The sequence below is a fragment of the Camelina sativa genome, chromosome 11 (assembly GCF_030686135.1).
Source record: "Camelina sativa cultivar CO46 ecotype springtype chromosome 11, ASM3068613v1".
NCBI classification, from domain to species: Eukaryota; Viridiplantae; Streptophyta; class Magnoliopsida; order Brassicales; family Brassicaceae; genus Camelina; species Camelina sativa.
This window is the reverse complement of record NC_141890.1, coordinates 40,068,492-40,080,806: the sequence shown is the minus strand read 5'-3', so window position 1 is coordinate 40,080,806 and position 12,315 is coordinate 40,068,492. Positions and strand designations below refer to the sequence as shown.

The window sequence follows — 12,315 nt, the reverse complement described above, 5'->3', positions numbered from 1 at the left end:
TGAATTAAAGAAGTCTTTCATGAATATTATAAAATCTTTCCTAAATCATTCTACTAAACAAACATATGGACTAATATTATTGAATCATTCCTGAATATAATTGAATCCTTCATTAATTGTATACAACCATTATGAGATTTATTCAAAACCACTTTAAAGATGTCATCCTCATATAATATTTTGAGAAATGATTTTCATGAAGTTCATCCTAAATTGCTAAAAGTCATTCCTAAGTATTACTGAATCTTTCATAAATTTTTAAAACAGTGTTTTAACTTAGTTGCTCTATCATACCCAGAAATGGCATGAAAAATCATCCCAACATCAGCAACAGTAGACCCAAAACACCCAATCATATCCAACAATAATCTAGTAGCAAACTAACACCAACATACAACAAAGGAAGAAAAAACCATGAAGCAAAAATATCTTTAGTGTTATGTGATTATCTATCCTTCCTTAAGTCCATCATAAAATCCAAACGTTTTTATGAAGGTCATCATAAATTCAAGAAATCTTTCATGATATTCGTGGAATCCTTCCTGAATTAAAGAGAACATGTGGCAAAATCAAACATAGTTACCTCAACAACTATTAACTTGTCAAATATAAATCTTTGACATTCTTATAGTGCATAAACATCAAACAAGTACCAAAACAATATAAAAATGTTTCACACCCATCATAGATGTCTAACAACATATATAGATGATAGGTGAACCACACTCTTCCATTGATTTCACCATGAATATAGAATCTTCCAAGTCTTCGGTATGCAAGCATGTTTCACGGGATTTCTCCAAAATGTTGATGTTGAGATTAAGAACATTTGGTGCTTCATTTTGGATGTGATGTTGGATGTAGTAAAACCCCATCTCGGCTAAGCTTTCATTTATCTCCGTAAAACCATCAACAGTAGATAACTCTTGCATTCAGTAAAAAATATATACAAAATTCCCAAATATTTTAGTGTGTCTTAAGTAGCAAAGCAAAACTAGCACACATGGTTAACTCAGAACAATTAAAACAGAATATGCAAACAAACACTAGATATACAACGAAATCAAGCTATTGAGTTTACCTTTTTTTGTTGTTTCTAGATAATGTATCAAAGTAGTAGATGTTTGGGAAGCATAAAAGGAATTTGAAATAAATTGAGATTCACAAGAAATCCAAGAGAAGCAAGGTTAACTAACAAAGGAGAGTCTTAAATAGACTAATCGAGGACTAACTAATCAAAGCATAGTCTATATCTATGCTTATGAAGGTCGTCCTGAAGTTCAGATAAGCTTTCCTGAATTTCATATATATCTTTTACTCGTTAAATCCAAAGAACATAGAAAATGTGGTAGAGAAGCTTACCGGTTTGGAAAATGAGAGACTCAAATCACAAATCATCCAATCTACTGAAAATCTAAAATTTTCTAAAAATTAGAAAGGGAAGTTAATCACAACAAAGATTTCAATCTGACAAAACAATCAGACTTAAGAATCGAGTTTCACATCCAATTTCCAAAATATCGACCTTACATTGTGTTTAAAATCTGAGACTGAAAAAGAAATACAGCGAGAGAGAAGCATCGGTGGCGACAATCGACATCATCTCTGATTTCATTCGCTGCATCTTCCTCAAAATCAAAGCTTTCCCTCTTTCTCCTTGCTTTTTCCCCATATGTACCCTTTGTTGCCCTGTCTCCTTCTCCTCCTCTAAGCTTCTCGAATTCAACCGAAGGTTTTTAGGTTTTTTCCATAGACGGTGACTGATGTATTTTCTCCTTTCTTTTAGTTTTATTTAATATTTTTCTTTTATTTAGATAATTTCTCAAAAATTAAAGTTGTGCTAAATTTGAAATAATTAAGAATGTGCGCTAGTTTTGGAACAAAAATTTAAATTGGTGCTATATTTGAGAATTACCCAAAAGTATACATAACTTTGGTATAAAATAAATTGCACGAGTCTTCGTTTAGTGCAATGATATTACGTTGTGCGTGGCTTCAACACTTATCCTTCGTGCATCCTCCTTAAGCTTTCTCATAAAGCAAAACCCTTTTGGACAAATCGTTGCTATACTAAATAGTAAATACTAGCGAATTAATGCCTTAGAAAGCAAAAAAAAGGCCATTACGTCAAAGTCATTTATCGTCTTAAGGTTTGAACCCTCCTAGGAGGCTACGACATAACTAATACTACATCTAATATACTCAGTTTAGTCTATTTAAAAATTTCGAATTCTTCTATAGAAAGTTTTTAGTTTGTTTTCTTTAGAAAAAAATTCAGAATTAAGTCTTCTACAACTAAACGCAAAAAATGACACAAAAGTCCTAAAATGTAAAATCCCACTAACAATATTAAAAAAAAAAAAACCATCTCTAATTATTCAACAAAAGAACTGTCATTCTGAAGTAAATCTTCTACAAGTAAAATAGTCATAACAATGTAAAGACAGAGCATACGAATGCTTGAAAACCTTAAAAACTAGACATCAATGGATGGAGTTTGAATAGCTTCTAGGTCTTCAGATTTCTTGCACCACAAATAACCCCATCTATTTTTAAATTGCAGAATCTCCATCACAATCGCAAACAATCCAATGATACCGATGATGGTACTATAAGCAATCTTCCATGAGCTTCCCGGTTGCAAGATAGCTAATCCTTTGTAGGTGTTATAGATGCTTAATACAATCACCATATACCCCATAGTGTGATGATACCAGTTCCAGTATTTCCTATATTTATGATCCTTGTCCGGTCTTGCTTTGAGCGCAAGTATCTGAAGAAATCCTAGAGCAAACAGAAGTATCCCTATCACTGTATGTGGCGTAGATCTCATTCCCGTGTGGTTGGTCATATAGATTGCAGTTCCTAATCCTCCCAATAAACCGACAACATAACCGGTAGTTTGGAAAAAGATGTGAACATAAAACCACATGGGATCGAGTCCTTTGTAGGTCCTCATATACCTTGCAGCCATGGCTCCAATGGGCATAAAAATCCCCCAACAGACCGCATTGACCAGTCCATGGATTCTTTTGACAAGAATCATGTTTCCATTCACTGCTTTTGTTGTCGTGACTTTTCCGGACAACAAATCCAAAGTAGCCATGGATTTGAGATGATCTCCACTCATGGCGTGCATCCCAAGTCTATCACCTTTCTTCAGCAGACCATATTGCCATAGATGATTAACGACGGTTGTGTTAGAAGGCAACACCATAGTCGCGAATATAGTCATCTCTCCATTGAAAAATTCAGCGGCTAGTTGTGTTACACGGAAGCTGAGAGGACCTTCTTGAAGCATAGTTGAATAGTCCTTGATTGAGGAAGTATAAGCACGCATAAAACCAGACGTGGAGTTACGGTAAGCCAAGAGAGTTTGAGCACCTAACATGCCTTTGCTCGTAGGGTTTATTGTAATGACCTGGTTCCTTGGTATGTACGCGGTACGTGAGATGGTACGTACGCAGTACATGAGAGAGTGTTGATAGCAGTACGTGAGAGTGCCGATAGCAGTACGTGAGAGTGCCGATAGCGGTACGCGAGAGTACCGATAGCGGTACGCGAGAGTGTCGATAGCGGTACGCGAATACAATCGATAGCGGTATGCTAATGCGATCGATAACGGTACAAACTTCGGAACGAGAATAGGACGAATCATGGTCCGTAAAGGAAAATGGCCGTGATTCGATTGTCGATGGATCCAAATGGAAATGGGGAGTTCGAGACTACCGAAGTAGTGAACAGATGTTTGAACTGAAGGAAAAAGGGATCCTTGACCTACATTGAACTGAAGGAAAAAGGGATCCTAAACCCTAAACCCTAAGACAAGGATGGATCGGTTAGACTATGGGCCGATGGTTGGTCCGGGAACTCGGAAATCTTGCGAAGATTTAAGCCGACTCACGGGAAAGGAAACCCGAGAGAAATGGAAACTCGCGGAAAAGTCAAAGTTGATTGGATAAAGATAGAAGCGAAAAATATGGGAAGTCAGGGGGTGATAAGGCTTATCGTTTTGAGGCAACTTCAGGCGGTTTGGTCGACCCTATAAAAGGGATAGAAACCCTTAGAGAAATTCTCTAGAATTCGCATAACATCCGAGAGCCGCCGCGAAAGAGAGAGAGAGAGAGGAGTTTCCATAGAGCTTGACCGAGAATTCCCTAATTCTAGATCGAGAGAAGAATGGTAAGTATTCTTCCACCTTGATCCGTCAATAGTTATGGGTTATACATCGGTGGTTAACGATGTAGATCTGTCCGTGTAGAGGCGGGGATCAGTTTTGGGCATAGGAACCAAGAGATTAGCATCGTAGGTCGAAACCGAAGGTGAGTGCGTGACTGTGGCCGAGTTCCATGGTTGATTCTCTTGACCCGTGGTTTATTTAATCTCGTTAAATGCTTGTCTTAGTTAATGGTTAATGTGTTCTATTGCAATATGAATGGTGGTTGGTCTAAACGACTTAGGCAACTATCCTATGGGAATTGTTTGACTTGCGTGACTTGATTGGAATATACCCTGTGTCGGATTGAGATTGTTGAACTGAGCCTAGTGAGACGGGATGGCCGCTCCACTAAGCAAACTTGTTTGCTTACGCCTTCTTTTTATGGACGCAGGTTAAGAAAGGTCTGGTGATCAGGACTTTAGTGGCTGACCAGCTCATGTGACGGAGGCAAGGAAAGGAGAGGATGGTGGCTTGGGTAGTTTTACTTTATGGATTTATTTTTCTATAGATTTGTAACTTTACCATGCATGGGTGTTAAGGATGAATTGAACATTTAATTTAATGAATGTGTATTTTAAAGTTATTCCACCTGTTATATGTATTCGCTGTTGCACAATATTAAATGAACGAGTAGAATTTGCATAGAATCTAAGAAACTTTTTACTGGACGGTACGGTCATGTACGGGTTTTTAGGGTCGGGGTCTTACATTTGGTATCAGAGCACGATTATAGTTCTAGGACATGGTTTTGTAATGGGGTGCATGGGTTATTATTACTAAAAAGCCATCCTTCCTTGCCAAGAACGTCTCACGGTAAGACTGGTCATGTTTACGGTTATGGTATTTCAGATGGCACCCAATACTCGTAACTCGGCTAATACCACGGCTAGACAGGGAGCCGGAGGGAACGTTGAGGAAGCTCTGAACCCTGCTGCGGTGAACTCTGGGCTAGTAGGTGCTGGGACCGGTACGGAAACCGGAGGACATGGAACCCAAGGAGTCGGTACGGGAGCTACACCGACAGTGGGTACGGGTGCTAATGCGACTGAAACCGGGGGAATGGGGCAAGTATTGGAGATCTTGGTCCAGATACTGAACCGAATGACACCACCACCGGTCACAAACCCGCCTGTACCTAACACGATGCCAATGGGAATGGCAACTCCTACATACTTGACCATCATGGATCACATGTTAAAGTTGGGTACGCAGTACCTTAGTGGTGGAGCGAACCTCATCGAGGCTGACGAATGGAGAAGTCGCTTTGAGAGGAACTTCGACTCCGTGCGTTGTCCGATGGAGTATCGGAAGGACATCGTGACCCACTACCTGTCCAGTGAAGCCCATGCATGGTGGAGAGGCATGGTAAACCGTATGGCAAACCCGAATTGCTCTTGGGAGACTTTTCGTGGAATGTTCCTTGCGAAGTATTTTCCGCAGGAAGCTCTTGATCGTCTTGAATCAGAATTTTTGGATCTGAGACAAGAGAACCGGACCATGCGAGAGTATGAGACCTAGTTCAACCGGCTCAAGAGGTATGGAGGTCATGAGATGGAGGATGAGCAAGTGCAGATTCGTCGGTTCTTGCAGGGCATGAGAGTAGATGTCCGCAACTGATGCATGATTAGGAACTTTGGAAGTCTTGCTGAGTTGGTTAAAAAGGCAGCCATGTTGGAAGATGGACTGGCCGAGGAATCTCAGCAACACTCCGGAGGAACCGCGGTGCAACAGGCGCCGGTGGTCAAAGTTGAACCGAGAAATGGGACTAAGCAGACCGCGGGTCGGAAACCTACGGGTAAAGCTTCGGGTAGTGTGCGTGTGTGTCCAACTTGCCGCAAGAGACATTCGGGGCAGTGCTGACGATTGCTAGGTACGTGCCTTGCGTGCGGGGGAAAAGACCACATGGCCAGCAACTGTCCGCATAAGGGGAACGACACACGAGTGTGCTACCAATGTGGGCAGGCGGGACATATCCGGCCAAACTGTCTGCAGTTGGAGTCGCAAGGGCAGAAACGGGCCAGCGAGGTGCTGTCATTGCCACCACCGCCGAAACGGCCGGCGATTATGCCTCGGGTGTATTCGATTGCGGACGGGCAGGTGGAAGCGAGCACTTCACGGCAGATCATTGGTAAGTTTGAATACTCACCTTAGTGGAATTTTTGCGTGAACCTTGTGTGTGTGGTTAGGTTCTTAGCAAGGAGAATTATGTAGGGACCTTATTTATGGGCGGTGTGGAAACTCATGTGATGTTTGACACTGGGGCTACACATTATTTTGTGAGTCCGAATATGATTGGGAAAGGTGGATTCCGGAAGGAACTCGAGGATAATTTTGGGTTGGTACAAGCAGCGGGCGGTCAGGTGATGATGACGTATGGGGTGGTACATAACATCTCGGACATGGTGTGAGGCATGGATATGCCGGCAGACTTGGTCATATCTCGAGTGAAGGCACACGATGTGATACTAGGCATGGACTGGCTAGCTAAGCAAACACATGGCTCACTTGGACTGCTATCGCGGACGAGTACTATTTGAGACTGCCAAAGGAATGGTAGAATATCAGGACATCAGGCCATTGTCGGGAAATTTGTTAGTCTCGGCGGTGCAGGCCGAACATTTGATCAGCAGTGGGTGCGAAGCATACTTCGCTTTGATCATGATCGTAGAAGTGGGTACGGGTACGGGACTACAAGACATAGCGGTGGTACGAGAATATGAGAGCGTGTTTGGACCCTTGTCTGGATTACCACCAGCACGGTCAGACCCGTTCACCATCGAACTGGAAACCGGTATGGCTCCAATATCAAGGGCTCCGTACCGTATGCAACCGGCAGAGATGGCCGAATTAAAGAAACAGTTGGGAGAATTAATGGAGAAAGGGTTTGTTAGGCCGAGTAGCTCACCATGGGGTGCACCTGTACTCTTTTTGAAGAAGAAGGACGGAACCTTCCGACTTTGCATTAACTATCATGGGCTGAATAAAGTGACGGTGAATCGGTACCCTTTGCCGAGGATTGACGAGTTGCTAGATCAACTCTGGGGAGCCACATATTTCTCAAAGATCGATTTGGCTTCGGGATATCACCAAATCCCGATAGAAGAATCAGACATTTGGAAGACGGCCTTTAGGACGAGGTACGGCCATTACGAATTTTTGGTTATGCCGTTTGGATTAACTAACGCCCCCGCAGCATTCATGAAGCTTATGAACAATGTGTTTCGAGAGTATTTAGACGAGTTTGTGATTGTATTCATAGACGACATCTTAGTCTACTAGAAGAGTGAAGAAGAGCATGTCGCGCACTTAAGGAAAGTGTTAGAGAGATTAAAGGAACAGAAACTATTCGCCAAACTCAGTAAGTGCAGATTTTGGAAAAGAGAGAACGGTTTCTTAGGACATGTAGTATCGGACAAAGGAGTGTCCATGGACCAGGAGAAGATTCGGTCCATAGCATAATGGCCTAGACCGCTGAACGCCTCGGAAATACGAAGCTTCCTAGGACTGGCTGGTTACTATCGGCGATTTGTCAAAGGTTTTGCGAGTATGGCACAGCCGCTGACTCAGCTAACGGGAAAGAATGTACCGTATGTATGGACAGCCGATTGTGAGTAGAGTTTCTCAAGACTCAAGGACATGCTTACTAGTACACCGGTTTTAGCACTACCAAAACCGGATGAGCCGTATGTTGTTTACACAGATGCGTCTGGTCGAGGGTTAGGGTGCGTATTAATGCAGAACGGGAAGGTGATCGCTTATGCCTCTAGGCAGCTTAGGAAGCATGAAGTGAATTATCCAACCCATGATTTGGAGATGGCGGGCGTAGTATTTGCGCTAAAAATTTGGAGGTCCTACTTGTACGGTGGGAAAGTGCAGATATACACGGACCACAAGAGTTTGTAGTACATCTTCACTCAGTCCGAACTGAATTTATGACAGCAAAGGTGGATGGAACTAGTTGCGGACTATGACTTGGAAATCAGTTACCATCCGGGTAAGGCCAATCTAGTGGTGGACGCTTTAGGCAGAAGAGGATCAGCCATTAGTGCCGAGAGAGACGCGGAGAACCTGGTTGGTATGATCAGAACCTTGCGGTTGAATGTGTTGACCGAACAGTTGGAACCGCTAGGCCTTGGAGCCACGGACCAAGCAGATTTGTTGACTAGGGTACGGATTGCTCAAGAAAAAGATGTGAATCTGATACGGTTGTCCAAGGTGGACGGAACCGAGTATGAGACCTCGAACAATGGTACCATTTTGGTTAAAGGACGAGTGTGCGTTCCGATGGACCAGGACTTGCGTACCAAAATCCTTAGGGAAGCGCACCAGTCCCAATTGGGGATCCACCCCGGATCCACCAAAATGTACCAAGATCTAAAAAGATATTACCATTGGGCGGGCTTGAAAAGGGACGTGGCCAAGTGGGTCGCAGCCTGTCCAACTTGTCAACGGGTTATGGCGGAGAATCAAGTTCCGGGTGGACTATTGCAAAGCCTACCGATACCCGAATGGAAATGGGACATGATAACCATGGATTTTGTCACGAGCTTGCCGATGTGTGATAAGAAGAACACTATCTGGGTAGTCGTGGACCGACTAACCAAATCGGCACATTTCTTGGCCATCAATAAGAAGGACAAAACCGAGAAATTGGCCGAGGTGTACGTACATGAGATAGTGAGGCTACATGTGTTGCAGCGAGCATAGTTTCAGATAGAGACTCTAAATTTACCTCAGGACTATGGAAGGCCCTACAAAAGCGTTTTGGGACAAGAATGGACATGAGTTCGGCCAACCATCCGCAAACGGACGGACAGTCCGAACGCACTATACAGACACTTGAGGATCTTTTGCGAGCAAGTGTATTGGATTGGGGAGATAATTGGGTAAGGCATCTACCGTTAGCAGAATTTGCTTACAATAATAGCTTCCATGCGAGTATAGGCATGTCACTGTATGAAGCTTTATACGGTCGACCTTGCCGTACACCCTTGTGTTTGACACAAGTAGGGGAGCGGAGCGTCTACGGTCAGGATTTCATGGACGAGACCACCGAAAAGATTAAGATTTTGTAGTTAAGGATGAAAGAAGCCCAGGATAGGCAGAAACGCTACGCGGATAAGCACCGAAGGGAGCTAGAATTTCAAGTTGGGGATATGGTTTATCTCAAAACCGTGAGGGTAAAGATCGGGTGGCACTGAACACTAAGTTGACACCTCGTTACATGGGACCGTATCGAATCTTGGAAAGGATCAGTCTGATGGCCTACAAGGTTGAATTGCCGCCGGCCATGGCAGCTTTCCATCCGGTATTTCACGTGTCTATGCTAAAGAAGTGCATAACTGGACGGGAGAACGCGATCTTTGAACCACCACCTGATCCACAAGTGAACATGACTATCATTGGACGACCAGTTCAGATAATAGGTACTAAGATGAGAGGTCCGCATAAGAAGAAGAAGGTGAAGTTGATTCAAGTGGTATGGGACAGCGAAGGAGTAGAAGAGATAACTTGGGAACCGGAAGAAGTTATGAAAGCGAATGTCAAGAAATGGTTCGAAAAAAGGGAAGTTCCTCGGAAGGAGAGTAAAGATTCGAGGACGAATCGACCTTAAGTAGGGGAGAAATGTCACGACCTGCTTCCTTGGTACGTACGCGGTACCTGAGATGGTACGTATGCAGTATATGAGAGAGTGTCGATAGCAGTACGCAAAAGCGCCGATAGCGGTACGCGAGAGTGCCGATAGCATTACGCGAGAGTGCCGATAGCGGTACGTGAGAGTGCCAATAGCGGTTTGTGAGAGTGTCGATAGCGGTATGCGAATACGATCGATAGCGGTACGCAAATGCGATCGATAGCAATACAAACCTCAGAACGAGAACAGGACGAATCATGGTCCGTAAAGGACAATGGCCGTGATTCGATAGCCGATGGATCCAAATGGAAATGGGGAGTTTGAGACTACCGAAGTAGTGAACAGATGTTTGAACTGAAGGAAAAAAGGATCCTTGACCAACATTGTAGATGATGCAAGCATGTAAATTTCTGGATGAAAATGGGAGTGAAAGTCCTAGTGATAGTGATAGTGGGAGTGAAAGTCCTAGTGATAGTGATAGTAAGAGTGATAGTGAAGTAGACTATCCGAAAATGGTCGCATCGGTGAACGATGGATCGGGCCGATGGACAAGGATGGATCAATTAGACTATGGGCTGATGGTTGGCCCGGGAACTCGGAAACTTGCAAAGATTTAAGCCGACTCACGGGAAAGGAAACCCGAGAGAAATGGAAACTCGTGGAAAAGGCAAAGTTGATCGGATAAGGATAGAAGCGAAAAATATGGGAAGTTAGGGGGTGATAAGGCTTATTGTTTTGAGGCAACTCGAGGCAGTTTGGTCGACCCTATAAAAGGGATAGAAACCCTTAGAGAAATTCTCTAGAATTCGCATAACATCCGAGAGCCGACGCGAAAGAGAGAGAGAGAGAAGAGGTTCCATAGAGCTTGACCGAGAATTCCCTAAGTCTAGATCGAGAGAAGAACGGTAAGTCTTCTTCCACCTTGATCTGTCGATAGTTATGGGTTATACATTGGTGGTTAACGATGTAGATCTGTCCGTGTAGAGGCGGGGATCAGTTTTGGGCATAGGAACCAAGATATTAGCACCGTAGGTCGAAACCGAAGGTGAGTGCGTGACTGTGGCCGAGTTCCATGGTTGATTCTCTTGACCCATGGTTTATTTAATCTCGTTAAATGCTTGTCTTAGTTAATGGTTAATGTGTTCTATTGCAATATGAATGGTGGTTGGTGTAAACGACGTAGGCAATTATCCTATGTGAATTGTTTGACTTGCGTGACTTGATTGGAATATACTCTGTGTCGGATTGAGATTGTTGAACTGAGCCTAGTGAGACGGGATGGCCGCTTACGTCTTCTTTTTATGGACGCAGGAAAAGAAAGGTCCGGTGATCAGGACTTTAGTGGCTGACCAGCTCGTGTGACGGAGGCAAGGAAAGGAGAGGATGGTGGCTTGGGTAGTTTTACTTTATGGATTTATTTTTCTATAGATTTGCAATGTTACCATGCATGGGTGTTAAGGTTGAATTGAACATTTAATTTAATGAATGCGTATTTTTAAGTTATTCCACCTGTTATACATATTCGCTCTTGCACAATATTAAACGAACGAGTAGAATTTGCATAGGCCGTAAGAAACTTTTTACTGGCCGGTATGGTCATGTACGGGTTTTTAGGGTCGGGGTGTTACATTTATCCCCCAAGCAATCCGACTAGAAGACTCTATGTTTGTGTGACGATACGCAACTTCAAGCACTCCGGTTTCTGGAACATAACTGAAGTGTAGAAACGAATCTAACACCGGAAGGTCAATGCAAGCGCGGAAGTGTTTTCCGTTTTTAAAGATGTGAGAGTCACATCTACCCTGAACTCCATCGATTGTTGCTCTAGTGAAGTATGGAGCGAGCACGAACAGAAAACACAAAATCACAAATATGGTTCTTGAAGACAAAGACATGATGATGATTGCGTTTTTACTCGGAGATCGCACACGTAGATTAAATCTTCCTGAGTCAAGAGTCTAGTTTTGCTTTCGAAGAAAGAGATTTATGAATTCCCCGAGTTGCATGAGTTGTCTATTTATATATAGCCTTATCGTAATATTCCAACTCCAACTGTAGTTGGGAATTGTCTTTCTTTTTTTTCGGCAAGAAGTTTCCATTATATTTTTTTTTATTACCTTTTCATATTTGTGGCCGACATATTGTCTGATCATTCATCGAAGTTTAAAAATAATTCAATTTATATGAACAACGTCAAATATGTATAAACATTGAGGTATATGTTTACAAAATTGAGTATGATTTACTTGTTTGTTTAAAATATTTAAATTATGTTTATTTTGCTACCTTCTCATGATCTTTAAAATTGTATAACACTGTAATCAAGTGTTCACGTTGGCATCCCAAAGTACTACGGCTTCATACGGTTTCACTTCCTTATGAAGAGAATTCAGATCTCGATATGTAATTAATATCTTATTCTTTTGGGTATAATATGGCAATTTAAATTCGATCGCAAGTA

General features: G+C 42.7%; 1 protein-coding gene across 1 annotated transcript; it reads right to left on the bottom strand.

Annotated features, from left to right (window-relative positions):
* Positions 1 to 2,476: 2,476 nt before the first annotated feature.
* LOC104728744 (cytochrome b561 and DOMON domain-containing protein At5g48750-like) lies at positions 2,477 to 11,749 on the bottom strand. Its single transcript, XM_010447687.1, has 2 exons — positions 11,483 to 11,749; positions 2,477 to 3,421 (listed from the first exon to the last, which is right to left on the bottom strand). The coding sequence occupies exons 1-2, from the start codon at positions 11,747 to 11,749 to the stop codon at positions 2,477 to 2,479; spliced, it is 1,212 nt and encodes a 403-aa protein (XP_010445989.1).
* Positions 11,750 to 12,315: the final 566 nt, after the last annotated feature.

What these genes read in the sequence shown, in the direction of transcription:
- LOC104728744 (XM_010447687.1), bottom strand. Translation starts at nt 11,749, where the DNA reads ATGTCTTTGTCTTCAAGAACCATATTTGTGATTTTGTGTTTTCTGTTC. An exon ending in GGATTGCTTGGGGGATAAAT is followed by an intron (nt 3,422 to 11,482) that starts GTAACACCCCGA and finishes CCAAGGAACCAG; the next exon opens with GTCATTACAATAAACCCTAC.